This window comes from Eriocheir sinensis, chromosome 21 (assembly GCF_024679095.1).
Source record: "Eriocheir sinensis breed Jianghai 21 chromosome 21, ASM2467909v1, whole genome shotgun sequence".
NCBI classification, from domain to species: Eukaryota; Metazoa; Arthropoda; class Malacostraca; order Decapoda; family Varunidae; genus Eriocheir; species Eriocheir sinensis.
Genome location: NC_066529.1, coordinates 3342513 through 3360952, shown reverse-complemented (window position 1 = coordinate 3360952; position 18440 = coordinate 3342513). Strand labels below are relative to the sequence as shown.

Below are 18440 nucleotides of genomic sequence, written 5' to 3'. Positions count from 1 at the left end.
CTCCAGACTGGAGGCTGCAGAACGCTTAACCTCAAACATTGCTATCATTTCCAATTAGGGTAAAAGGAACCTTCTGTCCTTCAATGCCTCAAAAACCCAGTTTCTCCACCTATGAAATCTCACACAATCTTTCAAACACCTATCCCCTATTCTTCGACAACACTCAGCTGTCACCTTCAACACTAAATATCCTCGGTCTATCCTTAGCTCAAAATCTTGACTGGAAACTTCACATCTCCTCTCTTACTAAATCAGCTTCCTCGAGGTTGGGCGTTCTGTATCGTCTCCGCCAGTTCTTCTCCCCCGCACAGATGCTTTCCATATACACGGGCCTTGTCCGCCCTCGTATGGAGTATGCATTTCACTCACACAGCTCTTCTGGACAGAGTGGAGTCTAAGGGTCTTCGTCTCATCAGCTCTCCTCCTCTTACTGACAGCCTTCTACCTTTTGAATTCCGCCGCCATGTTGCATCTCCTTCTATCTTCTATCGATATTTTTATGCTGACTGCTCTTCTGAACTTGCTAACTGCATGCCTCCCCCCCTCCCGCGGCCCCGCTGCACACGACTTTCTACTCATGCTCATCCTTATCCAGTCCAAACCCCTTATGCAAGAGTTAACCAGCATCTCCATTCTTTCATCCCCTTCACTGGTAAACTCTGGAACAGTCTTCCTTCGTCCGTATTTCCTCCTGCCTATGACTTGACGTCTTTCAAGAAGAGTGTATCAAGACACCTCTCCATCCGAAAATGACCTCTCTTTTGGCCACTCTATACCTATCACTATATGAGAGGAACAGTTAGCGGGCTTTTTTTCTTTACATCTTCTTTTTGTTGCCCTTGAGTTGCTCTCTGTGCTGTACAAAAAAGAGGGGGCGTGGTAGTTAAAAGATTAGGAACTACTGTCCTATAGTCCACTCAGCTTACATTTCCCGCACTTTCAGTCATCCTCGCTAGAACCATTTTATCGGTCCACCACCAACCAAAACAACCTATCCCGTGCAGGTGATTCAGGACTATTCCCTCGAGTTCTCACGAACCTTCCTCGACACGCCTTCCTTCGGCTTCTTCTGGTCGTCGAGCATCACCCACGACGCCGTCAATGCACTCCACCACGCCGACGAGCCCTACTTGCAGTACCTGATGGAGCTGGAGGAGATGGGCGCCCTCAACCACACCGCCGTTTTCTTCGTCAGCGACCACGGCATGCATTATGGCAAATTCAGGGCCACGTACATGGGCATGATGGAAGTGCGGTTGCCATACATTGTTATCTACCTCCCGCCCTGGTTCAGGAAGAAGTGAGTATAGGGATGGTGGGCGGGATGTTTGTATGAGGGGTTGGTTTGAGAGGGTAGGGTAGGGTAGAGTAGTGTGGTAGTAGTAGTATGGATGATGCGGTGCAGAGGGTACGGGAGAAGGAGAAAGAGTGTAAGAGGGTGCGTCCACGCCGGCAATATTCAGTCGCAAACAGGTTGTATACATACATAATAGGGTGTAATAATGCAGATAAATTTAGTATAACAAATGTGTCACCATATCCTGCCAGCTTATTACCAATGTAACTTATACCTGTTAGGGTCTGATCTGGCCTTGTCGCTCTTTTCCCCTCTCCCACACGCCGCAGACGGGAAGTGCCTTTTCTCTAAGGCTGTCCTCTTACTCAAGATTCTAACTTACGTCCCACAGCTTAGAGCGAGACCTGCTCCTGCCCCTGGGTCAGCGTTACCTCCTCTGCCAACATTCATCACTGTGTGTCCCTATCTCTCCTAACGCTGCGTTCACATTTCCTTACTGCAAACATGGGCTCTCTCTAGCTCTATCTTCGTGATTCGAATACCGTCATTAGAGCTCATTACATTTCATTACATTCACCCATCACAGGCGCGACACCACCAAAGGCGTGACAGTAGAACCTCTCTCTCTCTCTCTCTCTCTCTCTCTCTCTCTCTCTCTCTCTCTCTCTCTCTCTCTCTCTCTCTCTCTCTCTCTCTCTCTCTCTCTCTCTCTCTCTCTCTCTCTCTCTCTCTCTCTCTCTCTCTCTCAAGATTGTAAGTTACCTTGAAAGTCACTCATTAATTAAGGATTTTCAAAATGGCTTCCGTAACAAGAGATCCTGCCTGTCGAGCAAAATGACCTTTTTTAACAACCTCTTCACAGTTATGGTGTAACAAAATCACTGGACGTAGTCTTTTTCGATTTTTAGAAAGCATTTGATAAAGTTCCACACCACAAATTACTTTATAAAATCAAGCAGCTAGGCATTGACGGTAAAATACATCAATGGATCGCAAATTGGTCGAGCAACAAACAGCAACAAGTGGTGTTCGATGGATGGATTTGATTCAGAGTGGGCAGCTGCCACTATTGGTGTCCCTCAGAGCTTGGCTCTTGGCCCAGTGCTGTTTATAATTTACATCAATGACATTGACGTTTGACTCAATAATCTCATTAGCAAATTTGATGACGACACAGACTGGTAATTCGGTCCTCACTGACGGAGACAGACAGCCTCCAAGAAGATTTGCATAAAACTTCACACCTACAACCTCCACCATCATCACCACCACCGCCACCACCACCACCACCACCACCTCCACCACCGTCACCACCACCACCACCACCTACACCACCGTCACCACCACCACCACCACCACCTACACCACCGTCACCACCACCACCACCACCACCTACACCACCGTCACCACCACCACCACCACCACCACCTACACCACCACCACCACCACCCCAACCACCTCCACCACCGTCACCACCACCACCACCACCTCCACCACCGTAACCACCACCACCTCCACCACCGTCACCACCACCACCTCCACCACCGTCACCACCACCACCACCTACACCACCACCCCAACCATCTACACCACCGTCACCACCACGTCCACCACCACCACCACCACCACATTTTTAAAACATCCCTCTTTCCCTCCGCCACCACCTCCACCTACACCACCACCACTACCACCACCCCAACCACTTCCACCACCGTCACCACCACCACCACCACCCCAACCACTTCCACCACCGTCACCACCACCACCACCACCTACACCACCGTCCCCACCACCACCACCACCTACACCACCACCACCACCACCCCAACCACCTCCACCACCGTCACCACCACCACCACCACCTCCACCACCGTCACCACCACCACCCCAACCACCTCCACCACCACAGGTACCACCAAGCGTATGCCAACGTCGTGACCAACACGCACCGCCTCACAGCAAACTTCGACGTCCACGAGACCATGCTTGACCTCGCTTATGGCCGCTTCGCTGACCTCGACCACGTGACCTCCACGCCCTCAGAAGCCAGACGGGGCATCAGCCTCTTCAGGGTAGGTCAAGGAAGGTCAAGCCACATGTTTGTGTGTGTGTTTGTGTACTCGTGTGTGTTTGTGTGTGTATATATATTTTTTTGTGTGTGTGTGCGCGCTACCACCTACTTCTAACCACCACAGCCATCGCCACCAATACCCCACCACTTCTATCACCATCGCCTCCCCCTCCTCTTCCTCCTGCTTCTCCTCTTTTTCATCCTCCTCCTCACCCTCCCTCAGAGCGTGCCGTGGAACAGGACCTGCGCGGATGCCGCCATTCCACAGGACTTCTGCGCATGTCAGAACACAGTTGAGGTGGCCAAGGACGACCAGAGACTGTACCCCGCCGCAGAATTCCTCAGGGACTTCCTCAACGAGCTGCTGCGGCCTTACCCCCAGTGCGAGCAGTTCTCCAAGGTGAGGACCAAGCGGATCCTCTGTCCCCCTAATGATGATATAATTTGAGATGATGGCAAAGGGACTCTGGAAAGGCATAGCGTAACCTCCTCACCTCCAGTGCGAGCATCTCTCCATGGTGAGGGCCCAGCGCCTCCTTTGGTCTCCCTAATGATGCTATTGTTGATTGACATGATGGCAAAATGGACGCCGGAAAGTCACAGCGTACACCCTCACCCCCCAATGCGAGCAGTTGTCTTCGCTGTGCCTTCCCTCTGCTCGCCAGGATGAACACTTTGTCTTGGTAAAAGGACGTGACGGAAGTCATGCTGACGGGTACAGTGATGGTGATAGGTCGGGAAAATGACCAGTGGTAATGATAACAGGCGGTGGTGAACATGGATGGTGACGGTGTTCTTTCCATATAGTGATGACAGGTGGTGATGATTACTCAAGATAAATAATAAGTGGTAATAATTGGAGGTGAAAACTGGAAATGATAATAGGCGTGTAGTGCAGCTGCCTTGCCTGATGGGCGAGCCTCCCATAACTCGCTCTGCGAGTGGGGTACCACTTTGGCCGACTGGTTAAGGAGTAGCTCTCTCGTTTCGCTGGTCGCGGGTTCGAACCCTGGCCAAAGAAAAAATTCTGGCGTTTCACTGGTGGCAAGGCGGTGGGCATCCTCTCCTGTGATTCTGTTGTCTCCCCGAAGGGGTAACAGGTAGAGTGATGGCCCACGCTCTCCGAAGAGTTCATAGGAAATTGACAATCTCAACACACAAATTGATCTAAATAGGAATGGGGAGCCGTGTAGTGCAGCTGACTTGACCGATGGGCGAGCCTCCCATAACTCACTCTATGAGTGGGGTACCTCTTTGGCCGACTGGTTAAGGAGTGCCTCTCCCATCTCGCTGGTTGCGGGTTCGATCCCTGGCGCCGGCAAAACCTTTCCTTGTCTGGATTAACTTTCCGTGTGTTTCGTTAAACGCAGTGGTCGTGTGGGAGTGTAGTAAACAGAAAAATTCTGGCGTTTCAGGCGGTGATGACACATGGTGTTGATAATGGTTGTGGTTAAAAGGTGATGGTGGTTAACTATGACAGCCCGTGGTGATGGTAATGATGTCTCCCCCAGGTGGAGGTGAATTCGGCGCGCGTGTACCACATCGACGAGGAGCTGAAGCAGAAGGAGTTGCAGAGTGAGGTGCGGACCTACCTCCTGCAGGCGACCCTCAGCCCAGGGCGCGTGGTGGTGGAGGCCTCCCTCAGACACAGCCAGCAGGACAACGCCTTTAAGGTGGGATGTTTATCATTATTTACTTTTTCTTTCAAGTTTATAAAATATATCTTTAGTTTTTTTTTTTTCATTTTGTCGCCTTTACAGCTTTTGCACAACATATGCCTTTTCTTTTTAACACATTTCCTCCATAAGAGTTGTATATTTTCGTTTTTTTTCCCTTTTCGTTTCTTTTATATTGCTTTTTTTTTTGTTTGTTTTTTACGTGCCAACGTATACCGCCGGTAAGCTTTCTTTATGGACCTGGATGGTAGTCGGCCCCAGCCCGTTATGGCGCAGGCAAGTGTTTATAGTGGCACCATCTTTTCTTGGCTCATGCTGCCCCCCGGAGCTCGTTCTTGATTCACTTGGACGGTTTCCTCTAGAGTCCGGGTTGATGAGTGGTCTTCAGGACAGCATGTGGGTAGTCTTAAGCCACTCGGCGGTGACTGAAAAATCCCAGGTTGTAGCGGCGGATTCGGACCCGCGTCGTCCATCACGTGGTGAATGAGGGCCGTACGCTAACCATTCAGTCAGGGTTGGTGTTTTGTGTTTCATGGGAATCATTTAATTTTCAATCCCTAAATTCCCCCCCTGTCTTTTTAAGAAACGATATTTCAGATTCCATCCCTTTCCCTCTCTGATGCCCTTTCGTCTGTTGTCCCGTTCCCTCCTTCCCTGGTTTTCTTCAGCTTATCTTGTCCCTTTCTCTCCCACTCTTCCTCCCTCTCCTCCACTCGTTATATTCAACTCTTACAACTTTTTTTTCTTTTCTCACCACCACTCGCAAGCCATATTTCCCTCTTCATCCCTCCCCTCTCAACCATCAAAATTCATCTCCCCGCTCCACTACCCATCCTTCCCTATCCATCGTTCTACATTTTCCATCCCAACCTCTGCACCATGAACCTCTACTTCTCTCCACAATTTATCCTCAACCGCAGCACGTATGCTCTCAGTCCCCCTAAACTCACCTTTTCTCGATCTTCCTCAGATGCTGGGCTCGGTGTCCCGCGTAAGCAAGTACGGAGACACGAGTGGCTGCATCCGACATGACCTGCTGAGGCAGTACTGTTACTGCCGCGACCAAAAAAATGCCCAACGGCTCTTCAATGAGTTCCTCAAGATGCAGGACGGGGAGGAGGTCGGTGCGGCGCTCAGGAAAGGCGGGAGGAGGAATGCTGCGTGAAGACTGAAGAGTGCACGGGAGGGGGGTGAGGGCATGATGGTGGTGGCAGGAGAGGGTGGGATGGAAGCACAACCAAATATTATAGTCGATGTTGTTAGTGAAAATGTTTACTCATTATGCAGCCGCCTGGCAAAGAAGTGAATCACGAAGGCTTCATGTACTTCAAACATTTATGCTTACACACACACACACACACACACACACACACACACACACACACACACACACACACACACACACACACACACACACACACACACACACACACACACACACTTCTAAATAGTGTAGCACAGCTCTGCCCTCCTGGAATATCCAAACATTTTTTCCCACGCAACTTTTCCTTCTCGGTGGTATTTTCTGCTCACGAGCAGCCATCGACCAGAGGCCGGCATCCCAGAATTCGAGAAGAGCCAATTTCCTAAAACTTGACAGAAACGCGGTGTTGCTGGAGTCGCAGTGTATATCATGAATTGAAATAACGAAACCTTCAAATTCTTTTCCTTCATATGAGTTAAATGATATACCCATAGACAAGGTAATCAACTACACGTTATTATTCTAGTGTTTGCCCATACTCCCTCCTATCATCCAAAACTGGCTATGGGGCTTGTGGGAATGAGGAGATTTTGGTGGGAATAAAAAATGCGTCGCAATCATATAGATTTTGAGTGAAGAATATATATATATATATATATATATATATATATATATATATATATATATATATATATATATATATATATATATATATATATATATATATATATATATATATATATATATATATATATATATATATATATATATATATATATATATATATATATATATATATATATATATATATATATATATATATATATATATATATATATATATATATATATATATATATATATATATATATATATATATATATATATATATATATATATATATATATATATATATATATATATATATATATATATATATATATATATATATATATATATATATATATATATATATATATATATTCAGGTATATTTTTACCACTTACGGAAACCACGCAATTTCCCCCACCTGTGCATGCTCGCTTCGCTCGCCACCTTCCCCCTCCAACTCTTGAACCTATGATGCCTTTAGCCCCACCCAAAAGTCTGCAAAAACCACGGGCCTGGGGAAGGTTTTTCATTTAAAGTCACCGCGGCGGGAGTCGTTTTCCTTGCAGGCTTGCACCGTGTTTTACTACTGCCTGTAGCTGTTGGTGGTGTTGCAAACTCTCGTACCTCACCTCCGAAAGGAGACGAAAACGTAACAATGAAAACCAAAAAATTAACACATTGATATAATTATAAGGTTACATAAATTACAATAATGAGCGATTCCACACTACTCTAATAATGTTTCCTGATCTATTCATAATGCTAAACCAATAACGAATCCACCGACAAAATCGTTCGTTGGCGACTCTGGCAGTGAGAATAGGCTCGTCCAATCAGAACCCGCTATTTTGAAAGTCACTGTCTTGGACCAATCACAGCACTGCCGCAGCACAGAGGGAGTCAGTTCAGCAGATTCGTCCTCTATAAAGAGCAGGATTGAGGTAAGATAATGGGAAAGAGGGAGGTCGTTAGGTAATGTTTTATTTTCGTAACCAACAAGTGAATAATTGGGCTTATGGACTGTGAGTTGTCTGTTTGTGTATGTTATTGTCATCTATGTGTGTGTGTGTGTGTGTGTGTGTGTGTGTGTGGGCAGGGCCGGATTATCTGTCAGAAAGCCTCTCGTTAGCTGTGCAGGGTAAGATAATGGAAGTGTGTGTGTGTGTGGGGGGGGGGGGGGGGCTCGTTAGGTGGTGCAACAATACAGTACCTTGAAGGTAATTTTCACGTCACGGCAGGACTTACAACAGTAAAAATTAATGTACTGAGTGGCAGCTCTTGGAAGTTACGCAACGTTCCCTTGCCTGGCGATGATGTACGATAATTACTGCGACTGGCAAAATAATGCAATACTGCGTTTTCATGGTCTGCTTGAACTAATGCATTTTCAGGTGTAAGGGAAAGGATACGATCAATGGCAGTATATCAGTAAAATAGTTACAGTACCGGGATAAAAAAAAGTATTGTACTACTGTTCATAATTCGAAGTGGTGTTTGTTGTTTAAAGGTTGTTCCCTTTTTAAGGGGGACAAACGCTATCGGCTGGCGTCAACCGAGCTGACCAAGTCGGACCGTTGACGAGGACGCGTCTCTGAAAAAAGTGGTGATTAAGCGTGGGGATGTTAGTCATGCACTCCATTAAATATGCGTGTTATGCACCTGTACGGTGCCCCGCGCATTATTCGTCCAGATCCAGATCCAGATTCAAAGTTTTATTATCCAGATATTTATACATTCTATAAAAAGTGAACATTCTTATGACGCGACCGTGTGTAGCACATAAGGTGCTCCGATGTGGCAACACGGAGGAAAGAGAGAGTAATGAAGCAGCGTCGTGGTGAGGGGTTGTTCTTATGGTGATGGATCAAAGCTGTATCCGTCCATATCTCTCCATTCCTCGGTTGTTTGGATTTATATCGTGATTATTGACCTTCTGCTAACTCTAACCTATTCAAAACATATCTTAACGAACGTCGCAAAAAATTAAATAAATGAATCGGAAAGTCTCGAACAGAAACCAATTGCCTCCATTTTGTGACGCCCTTTGAGGTGCATTGTGGGTTCTAAAGCGTGGTCACGGCGGTGCACAGGCAGGCTGACCACTGACACGGCCTTGAGAGCGATACATTTGTGTTGCGGAACCTCGGCGGCGGTGTGTGGAGACGTGTGTGGGGCGAGGCGGGAGGGGAGAGAGGAGGAAGGAGGCGTTGGTTGAGAGGTAGGCGGAGGAGAAGGAAAGTGTGTTCAAGAGGCCGACAGTCTAAGATATGGTGGTAACATGTGTGTGTGTGTGTGTGTGTGTGTGTAGGGGAAATAGTAACCAGTTGTGTAACATGTTTAGGAGGAGGAGGAGGAATACGTGTGTCATGGACGCTGGCCGGCTGTGTTGTGTATTAGCACCATTTTGTACTTAAGTGTTCTGGCAATAAAAGTGAACCCCAAGTGGATCGCTTCAGTATCTTTCTCAACATCTCCAGTCACTGCAAGGTAAGGGCCGAGGAATGTTTGTTTTATCAGTAAACGATAAGAAAGAGGGTGTCGCTTGCTAGAATAGTTATATCACATTCTCTGATATTGCAGCATTGATAGTGTACGTAAGGGTTGGGGAAGAGTGTTGCCTTCCCGTCAATGTTTTCTGTCTCAGTGGCTGAACGTATTTTGTGTTCATTTGAGGCAGTGAATGTCTGTGTACTCCAGTGCTTGATAAAACTTCCTTACTGTTTTCTTTACCTCACACCTTAACCATTGTTCAGTGGTAAGTTTAATATGCCAGGTTGTAAGTAAAAGGTGCGTAACGGCCAAAAAAATAATCAAGTTCCTCCTACAAGGCGTCGTTTTCTCAGTGTGTGTGGATACTGTTGTAGGGTGTTTAGTCCGAGGCAACCCTTCAACACTGTGGCAACTCGTGCATTCAGGTCATGAAAAGCAAGTTAAGATTCAACTTAAATTTTATTGGTGCATCATCTGCCTAAACTGGACAAGTAGACTAATTAGGTGACGACCACGGCAGAACGGAGCCACGCGGGCTGAGTTGTGGGGTGGTTGTCTCTTCACGATCAGGGCTCAACCTCCCCCCCCGTGCCGTGCTGGGAGGGGGGTAGGGGGGCGGTGGGGCGGTGAGGGGGTGGAACGAGGGCACACCAGAGACCAGGTACAAGGGTGAGGGGTGGGAGGGGGAGGAGAAGCCCAGGGGAGGGGAGGGCCACAGGTTTCCTCTGGCCCAGCTTGTTTCCGCACGGGGGGAGGGAAGGGACGTGTGTGTACGGTCTGGTTAGGTTAAAGATCGCCGCACACACACGCACACACACACGCACACACACACACGTACACACGAAAACACCATGCCTGCGTTAATACTTATATCCTAGTGTATCTTATTGGTTGTCTACGACCTTGGGACATCGAGGAATATATAAATAACGACTGGCTGCTCCGTCCTTGACTATAAGAATGATTAATATTGATAGTGACTGATGCACGCACCCACCTTACCCTACCACACACACACACACGCACACACACACGCACACACGCCAAAGAACCAACAGCTAAATCCATGCGAGCTCGTAAAAGGGATTGAAGAGAGTTGGTTCAAGGGAATCAAATCGTCTGTCGCAGAGGAAGGGCGATGAGGCTACTTAACCCTTTTTACTAGGTTCAAGGCTGGCATGGGCTTGCAGTTGGATCCCATTCATCATAAATAGATAAATAAAGAAGTGAAATCGCTCTCTCTCACACACACACACACACACACACACACCGTTGATGGAGCGCCTTGGAAAATAATCATAAATACAGACACCGCCATGTATTAGTATTAGTATTATTATTAGTATTACCATTAGCATTACTTATGTATGTTATCTTCTTCACGTCACATTATGGAACCGATCCTGCCACCCTACCTACCTAACATGTTACGAGCATGTCAACACTCATTATGCTTCCTTCTATAACATCGACTTAGTACGTAGTAAGAGTAGTAGTAGTAGTAGTGGTAGTAGTAGGAGGAGGAGGAGTAGGAGTAGTATGACATGTATATACGTTATGTACGCACTGCTACAGCTGGTGACTGACTCCGCGGTTGTTAGTATAGATACGTAATATGGTACGGACAAAATATAGAGTTCTAGGTACGCTATAGTGGTATTATATTACTCGTACATTCGGGAAATTCCTACTACCGAGACGATCTGAGGTGCTAAGATATGTCATTGAAGTTTCTCTCTCTCTTTTTCTCTCTCTCTTCCGATTTCTCTATTTTTCCCGTTTTCTACTCGCCAGATGGACAACTTTAAGGGATAACTCATGAATTCTCAAGCGCCATCTGGTAACAAGGGCGTCGGTACACACACACACACACGCACACGCACTCTTTCAAGCATTTGTTTCCACTTAAAGAGTCCTGAATTTCCCTTTGCTTATGCAGTAGTTGCAGTTATAGTAATAGTAGTAGTAGTAGTAGTAGTAGTAGTTGTCTCATTAGTAGTTATGGAAATAGAGCAAGAGGTTGAATCGAAGTGTTATCCTACCCGGCCATAAAGGGATCGTATAGTCTTAGAAGGAAGATCAGAATTTATAGTCCACTTTTGGGGTACGGAAAAGCGCTGTTTCTTCCTCTAAGTGGCGCAGTCTTTTGTGGGTCTCGAACTGGGAGTCATCAGCCCGTGCCACTGCGCCACTCAGCACCCATAGAAGTAGTGATGGTAGAAGTAGTAGTAGTAACAGTAGTAGTAGTAGTAGCAGTAGTAGTAGTTGAAGGAATAGTAACATCAATGGAGCTGAATGAATATGCATACTTGAATAATTTACCTTAAAACAACGTGCAATAAAAAGGGTTGTAATTTTTTTTTTTTAATGAAAGTCAAGTTTGCCAATTCAATAAGTAACTCTAGACATAGGAGAAAACTGATGCATGGACGAATCACATTGTTCAGAGAGAGAGAGAGAGAGAGAGAGAGAGAGAGAGAGAGAGAGAGAGAGAGAGAGAGAGAGAGAGAAAAAAATTAGTTAAGTGAAGAAGATAGACGGTCCTATGACTTATCAAAACAAAATGAATACTGTAAAAAAAAAATAACATTACTGGTATATATATCTATTTTATCTAATTTGTCACTCATAATCATTGTGGTACACTTTCTCTCTCTCTCTCTCTCTCTCTCTCTCTCTCTCTCTCTCTCTCTCTCTCTCTCTCTCTCTCTCTCTCTCTCTCTCTCTCTCTCTCTCTCTCTCTCTCTCTCTCATTTTAGGCCCCAGGGATGACGCTTCAGAATTCTTGGTGGTTGTCGTTCGGCATCTCGTTTTCTTTGTTCTCGTGTCTTCAGCTCACACAATAATATACTCGTAGTTCCTCCCGGTTAACCTCTTCTCTCCCATCGTATGTTGAACCACGTGTTGGACCTGTCGAGAAAGCGGGGAAGGAGGGTTTTATTAGGGATGTGCAGGTGGTACTAATGCTTTGTCCCGTCCGTCCCTCTACCTCGCCGCATGCTGTGACGAGGGATGGCTTACAGGGTTTACAGGGGAGAGGAAAGGTTAAGGATAGTAGAGGGAAGGGTAAGGGTGAGAAAGGTAGGATAACCAATAGGAGAAAGGGTGAGGGAGAGGAAGATTGCGGTTTACAGGGTTTACAGGGAAGAGGAAAGGTTGAGAAGGGGAAAAGGGAAGGGTAAGGGAAAGAAGGAGGAAGGGAAGGGTAAGGGAGGAGGACCAAAAAGAAAGAAGGATGAGGAAAAGATGGATGGCGAGAAGTTGAGAAAGGGGAACTGTGTGCGTGTGTGTGTGTGTGTGTGGAGAGAGAGAGAGAGAGAGAGAGAGAGAGAGAGAGAGAGAGAGAGAGAGAGAGAGAGAGGACTGGATGTTTATGTCTAATCGATCGCCATCCGTTCGTTGTTGGTTAGGTTGTGTGTGTGTGTGTGTGTGTGTGTGTGTGTGTGTGTGTAGTGGGTTAAAGGGATTGAAAGGTCAGAAAGTGGCACAGAGAGGTGGAAAGGTACACATATAAATTCATGAAAGATAAAAAGGACTTTGAGAACTGACATAACACCATATTCTAATGATGACAAAGCATTCAGAGATGTAGAAGGGAGACGATAAAGAACACGATAGGCTGCATAAATCTATCACTACCTCTATAGGCTTGGGCAACACGGGAGCATCCAGTGGCAGAGGAAGCCTATATAGAGTCACAAAAGAAGGCCTCGAGGAGAGAGAAAAAAGCTTCGTGATAAGGAAAGTAACATATATGAAACTACAGTACGTAATGGAAGGGAGAATTTAGATGCGGTGAAATAACCAAGAAATGTAGAGATGGTTGCGCGTTCGAGGAGAAAAATAGGCTTCATGATAAGGAAAGTAATATTTGTGAAACCGAAGTAGAGGGAGGGAGAATTTAGATGCGGTGAAATCCCAAGAAACGTAGGGATGGCTGCGCGTTCTAGGAGAAAAATAGGGCTGCGATGATAAGAAAGTGTTATTTGAAACCGAAGGAAAGGAGAGAATTTAGATGCGGTGAAATCCCAAGAAACGTAGGGATGGCTGCGCGCTCGAGGAGAAAAATAGGCTTCATGATAAGGAAAGTAATATTTGTGAAACCGAAGTAGAGGGAGGGAGAATTTAGATGCGGTGAAATCCCAAGAAACGTAGGGATGGCTGCGCGTTCTAGGAGAAAAATAGGCTTCATGATAAGGAAAGTAATATTTGTGAAACCGAAGTAGTGGGAGAGAGAATTTAGATGCGGTGAAATCCCAAGAAACGTAGGGATGGCTGCGCGTTCTAGGAGAAAAATAGGCTTCATGATAAGGAAAGTAATATTTGTGAAACCGAAGTAGAGGGAGGGAGAATTTAGATGCGGTGAAATCCCAAGAAACGTAGAGATGGTTGCGCGTTCTAGGAGAAAAATAGGCTTCATGATAAGGAAAGTAATATTTGTGAAACCGAAGTACTGGGAGGGAGAATTTAGATGCGGTGAAATCCCAAGAAACGGAGGGATGGCTGCGCGCTCTATGGATATTAAAGGAGAGGAAAAATAGTATCGGAAGTAAAGGTCATTGCGTGAGTTAGGATATATAGCGAATACATACATTACTATATACATGTCAGATTTATAGACGGCAGAGATTTGAGGTTTAGTTGGATAAGTACACAGTGGATATGGATAGAATATTAGCCTTACTACGCTAACACTCATGCTGTCCACAAGATTCACCGGATCGATAGTGAAAAGAAAATAGATTAAAAAAAAATAGCGAGGCAGGAATCAAAAATGCATATCGTTACTAACTAAGGACTAGCTATGCATATTATTAACACGACTATATCTATTGGAAAATGCCACGAAGGGAATGAATCAATGTTAAGACACTCGAAAACGAACACTGAACAAAGAGAAGCGATGAATAAATATTACATACTTTATCCACAAGCACTAAGGTGACATGCATTGAGACGAACGTTGCCAGATTGTCGTACTCTTCAATAGATCTTGGTCGTACTCAGCCGTTTATATTTCCCGACTTCCTACCCCAAAACTGTCTTCTGGGCTCTAATAACGAAACTCATTTATAGTTATCGTGAAAAGAGTTAGATTCTGATGTTTCTTGGCTATAGTTAGGCGTCAGAAACCGGTAAATACTATGCTTTGAGTACGATAATCTGGCAGCGGTGATTGAGACAGGCACTACAGGATGACAGAGGCAGGTAGACAGGTAGACGAACGGACAGGTAGTTGGGTTAAGTATTGTGAAACCAAATATACACGAGACCATTTTTGCGTTGCCTCCCTCTGGTCCTTTCCTCCCTGCCGCTCTGCCATTGTCCCAACACCTATCTCTTCCTCTCATATGTTGCTATAGGTAATATATGAGATGAAGAGATTGGTGTTGGGAGTGTGTGGCAGGAGCGAGGTGGAAAGGAGACCCGGGAAACAATGCTAAAACGATGTCTCCAATCTGGCTTCACTACAGGTAATATAGAGACACACTAGCAGCGTTACCAAATTATCGTACAGCCCCCTCCTCAGCACATTTTTTCTTTTTTTTTTGACAGCTAGCAGGAAAACAACACCAACAAGTAACGCTTTTTAACTTAATCTTCACGTAGAATGCAGCATTATCTGAAAGTTTTGGCCTGCTGGATTGGAATGCTGATTGATAAGGTGCGGAATAATATGGTATACACTAGGGAAAAAGAAATACGAAACTGACACCAGACAAATTTAGAAGAGACAGACAGGCAGAGTGATGGAGAATAAAAAGACAGACGGATAGACAAACAAACAAACTATGGAACAACAAGACCAAAGACTGATCGTGACAAAGGTGAAGCAGAGAAGACAGATATAGAAGAGAGAGAGATAGGCAGAGGAATGAAAAATAAAGGAAAACAAACGGATAGACAAACAGAGACAAACAAAGAACTAGAGAACAGCAACACCAAAGACTAATCGTGACAAAAGTGAATCAGAAAAGGCAAATATAGAAGAGGGATGAAGAAGAAAGGAAAACAAACGGATAGACAAACAGAGACAAACAAAGAACTTGATAACGGCAACACCAAAGACTAATCGTGACAAAAGTGAAGCAGAAAAGGCAAATATAGACAGAGGGATGAAGAAAGCAAAACAAACGGATAGACAAACAGAGACGAAGAAAGAACTAGAAAACAACAACACCAAAGACTAATCATGACAAAGGTGAAACAGAGACACACACACACACACACACACACACACACACACACACGACAAGACAGACAAAAGAGTAAACAGATGAGAATGGGAAGAAGAGGTTTGTGGTGGTGGTGGTGGTGGTGGCGGTGATGACGACTCACAGAAGTACGCACGGACGAACAAACAGCCCCACACCGTCCTTAGTGTTTGTCTTCTGCCTGCTTTACCTGCTGCGTGTTGACGTGGCCCAGACAGATCATGGGGTCCTTGAAGTACCCACACAGCTGAAAGGCGAGAAGGGAAGAGGAGGGATGGATATTGGAGGAGACGAGGAGTTTGGAAATGGGGGGAAGATAGGGGCGAGAAGAGGAAAGGAGAGAGTTAAACGAGGTAGAATTTGGAAAGGAGGGAAGATAAGGGGGAGAAGAGGAAAGGAGAGAGTTAAACGAGGTAGAATTTGGAAAGGAGGGAAGATAAGCGTGAGAAGAGGAAAGGAGAGGTAGAAGGATGGAGTTAAACAAGATAGAATTTGGAAATGGGGGAAGATAAGCGTGAAAAGAGGAAAGGAGAGGTAGAAGGATGAAGTTAAACGAGATAGAATTTGAAAATGGGGAGGAAGTGGAGATTAGAGGGGACGAGGAGGGATTTGGAAAGGGGGGAAGATAAAGGCGAGAAAGGGAAAGGAGAGGTGGAAGGATGGAGTTAAACGAGGTAGAATATGGAAGTGGGGAGGAGGTGGAGATTGAAGGGAACGAGAAGGGATTTGGAAAGGGGGAAAGATTAGGATGGGAAGGGGAAGCGAGGAATGGAAAGTGTAAGTAATGAGAAGTAAGTGGAAAGGGAAAAGGGAATGGAATAACCGAGTAGAAAGTAGGAAAGGAGGAAAATAAGAGCAAGGAGGGAAAAGGAGAAAGAATTTAGAAAGGGGGAAGATTAGGACGAGAAGGGAAGGGAGAGATAGAGAGAAAGCAAAGGAAGAGGGGAAGAAGTCGGAAAGGGTAAGGGAGAGATGAAAGGAATGTGAAGGAACCGAGATTGATTTTGGAAAGGGAGAAAATAAGGACAAGAAAAAAAAAGGGTCGGTGGAGAGGGAGGGAAGGAAACGAGGAAGAATTAGGAGAGAGGAGAGATAAGATAAGGGTGAGGAGGGAAAGGGAGAGATGGAAAGAGAGTGAAAAAGACGAGATGGAATTTGCAAAGGGGAAAAATAAGATGGAGAAGGGAAAGGAAGAGAAGTGAAGAGCGAGACGAAGAAAACGAAAGGGAACAATTAAAAAGAGTAACGAGAATGAAGTAAGAAAAAAGACGAATAAAGAAAGGAGGAATGGAAGATAGGAAGATTGGAAGAACAAAAGATAGAGGTGGATGGGAGAAGGAAGAAGAAGAAAGAGAATAGACAGTGATACATAACACGAGGAAAGACACGAGGAAGAGAAAACGAAGGAGGGAAGAGAAGAAGAAGAAGGAGGAAGAGGAGGAGAAGGGGCAGCAGCGAAGAGGGAGAGAGGAAAGAGTGGACAACAGGGAACAGGAAAGGGAGAGAGAAGGAAAAAAAAAGAAGAGGGGAGAAGCGAGGGGAAAAGAGAGGGAGAGAGGCAGAGGGTGGGAGGATTAGAGAAAAATGCAAGTTATATGGAAGAGAGAGAGAGAGAGAGAGAGAGAGAGAGAGAGAGAGAGAGAGAGAGAGAGAGAGAGAGAGAGAGAGAGAGAGAGAGAGAGAGAGAGAGAGAGTAATCATGGTTGAGCGGAGTAGAGAGACAAAAATTGGAGGAGGGGGAGAGAGGGAGAAGGGGAGAGCAGGAAGGGAAGGAAGAGGAAGGGAAGGGAAGCGAAAGAGGAATGAGCAACAGAGATAGTCAGAAGAGGAGGGAAAGAGGAGGGAAGGGAAGGGGGAAGAAGGCAAAAGAGGAGGAGGAAGAGGAGGAGGAAATGAAGAAAGGAGTGGATAGGGAGGAAAAAAGAAAAAGAGAAGCCATTAGTCGAGTGATCAGTAATACATAACGTTTTTTTCATCTTTCTTTCCATTATATAATTTCTCAGAGGCAATTACAGTGCATAGCATTTATCATAACAACCCTTGGAAAGACAAATTAGTTAAAGAACATCTGAAAAAATTAATAACACTAATACTAATGGCATTAATAATGATAATAATAACCATAACAATAACAATACAACCAACAGTAACTTCACAGAAACTCCCATTCAATCAAACACAGTCCTGAGGAGGGATGGACAGGGAAGGGAATTAGGAGAAAGCTGGGATTGGATGCGTCGACGATAGAGGAGGGTGATGAGGGGGAACAAGGAGGAAGAGAAAGAGTGAGAGAGGGTCGAGGGTGAGCTGTGCGTCGTAGCTAGTGGGGGAAGGGGAAAGGGAAGGAAGGAATGAGGAGGCAGAGAGGGTATTACAGGATAAGGTGGGTGGTGGGGTGATGTGTGCGTGGTAGAGGGGAGACGAGGTAGGGTAAGATGCTGTTCGAGATAGATGAAGAGATTGAGGAGAGACACAAAAGGGAGATGGAACGTGGAGGCTGAGGATTGAAGGAGAAGGAGAGGAGGGAAGTGGGCGAGATGAAACGAAGAGGGAGATAAGAGTTTCAATGGTAATGGAAAAGGAGAGGAAAGAGTAATGAAGGAGGAGGAGGAGGAGGAGGAATAATGGAGGAGGGTAATGGGTACAAAATGAGGGCAAGGTGGAGTAATGGAGGAGGATAATGGGCAATAGAGAATGGGTAGGGATGATGATGATGGAGGAAGAGGAAGGGATAATGGAGGAAGAAGGTGGAGGAAGGAAGGAGAATAAGCCACACAGGAAAACTAGAATAAGATGTAATGAAAGAAGGAAAAGAGATAATGGAAGAGGGTGAGAAAGAAAGAAAGAGGACAGGAATAACAAAGAATAATGATGAT

At 45.5% G+C, this 18440-nt stretch overlaps 2 protein-coding genes across 8 annotated transcripts in view; one reads left to right on the top strand and one right to left on the bottom strand.

Annotated features, from left to right (window-relative positions):
* Positions 1-6696, top strand: part of LOC127001523 (uncharacterized) — a 75396-nt gene extending 68700 nt beyond the window's left edge. For 4 of the 7 annotated variants that reach the window (XM_050866144.1, XM_050866143.1, XM_050866142.1 and 1 more), the window contains 5 exons: positions 1005-1300; positions 3207-3369; positions 3592-3768; positions 4880-5041; positions 6015-6696. In XM_050866144.1, the coding sequence (XP_050722101.1) occupies positions 1005-1300; positions 3207-3369; positions 3592-3768; positions 4880-5041; positions 6015-6209 (993 nt within the window). In that variant the 3' untranslated portion in view covers positions 6210-6696. The remainder of the gene's footprint in view (positions 1-1004; positions 1301-3206; positions 3370-3591; positions 3769-4879; positions 5042-6014) is intronic. The other 3 variants (XM_050866138.1, XM_050866137.1, XM_050866136.1) reach the window with 3 other exon arrangements.
* A 3093-nt stretch (positions 6697-9789) lies between these two features.
* LOC127001522 (ITG-like peptide) overlaps positions 9790-18440 on the bottom strand; it is a 100087-nt gene continuing 91436 nt past the window's right edge. The window contains exons 7-8 of the mRNA XM_050866134.1: positions 15755-15811; positions 9790-12259 (exon numbers count right to left, since the gene is read on the bottom strand). Coding sequence (XP_050722091.1) covers positions 12185-12259; positions 15755-15811 — 132 coding nt within the window. The 3' untranslated portion in view covers positions 9790-12184. The remainder of the gene's footprint in view (positions 12260-15754; positions 15812-18440) is intronic.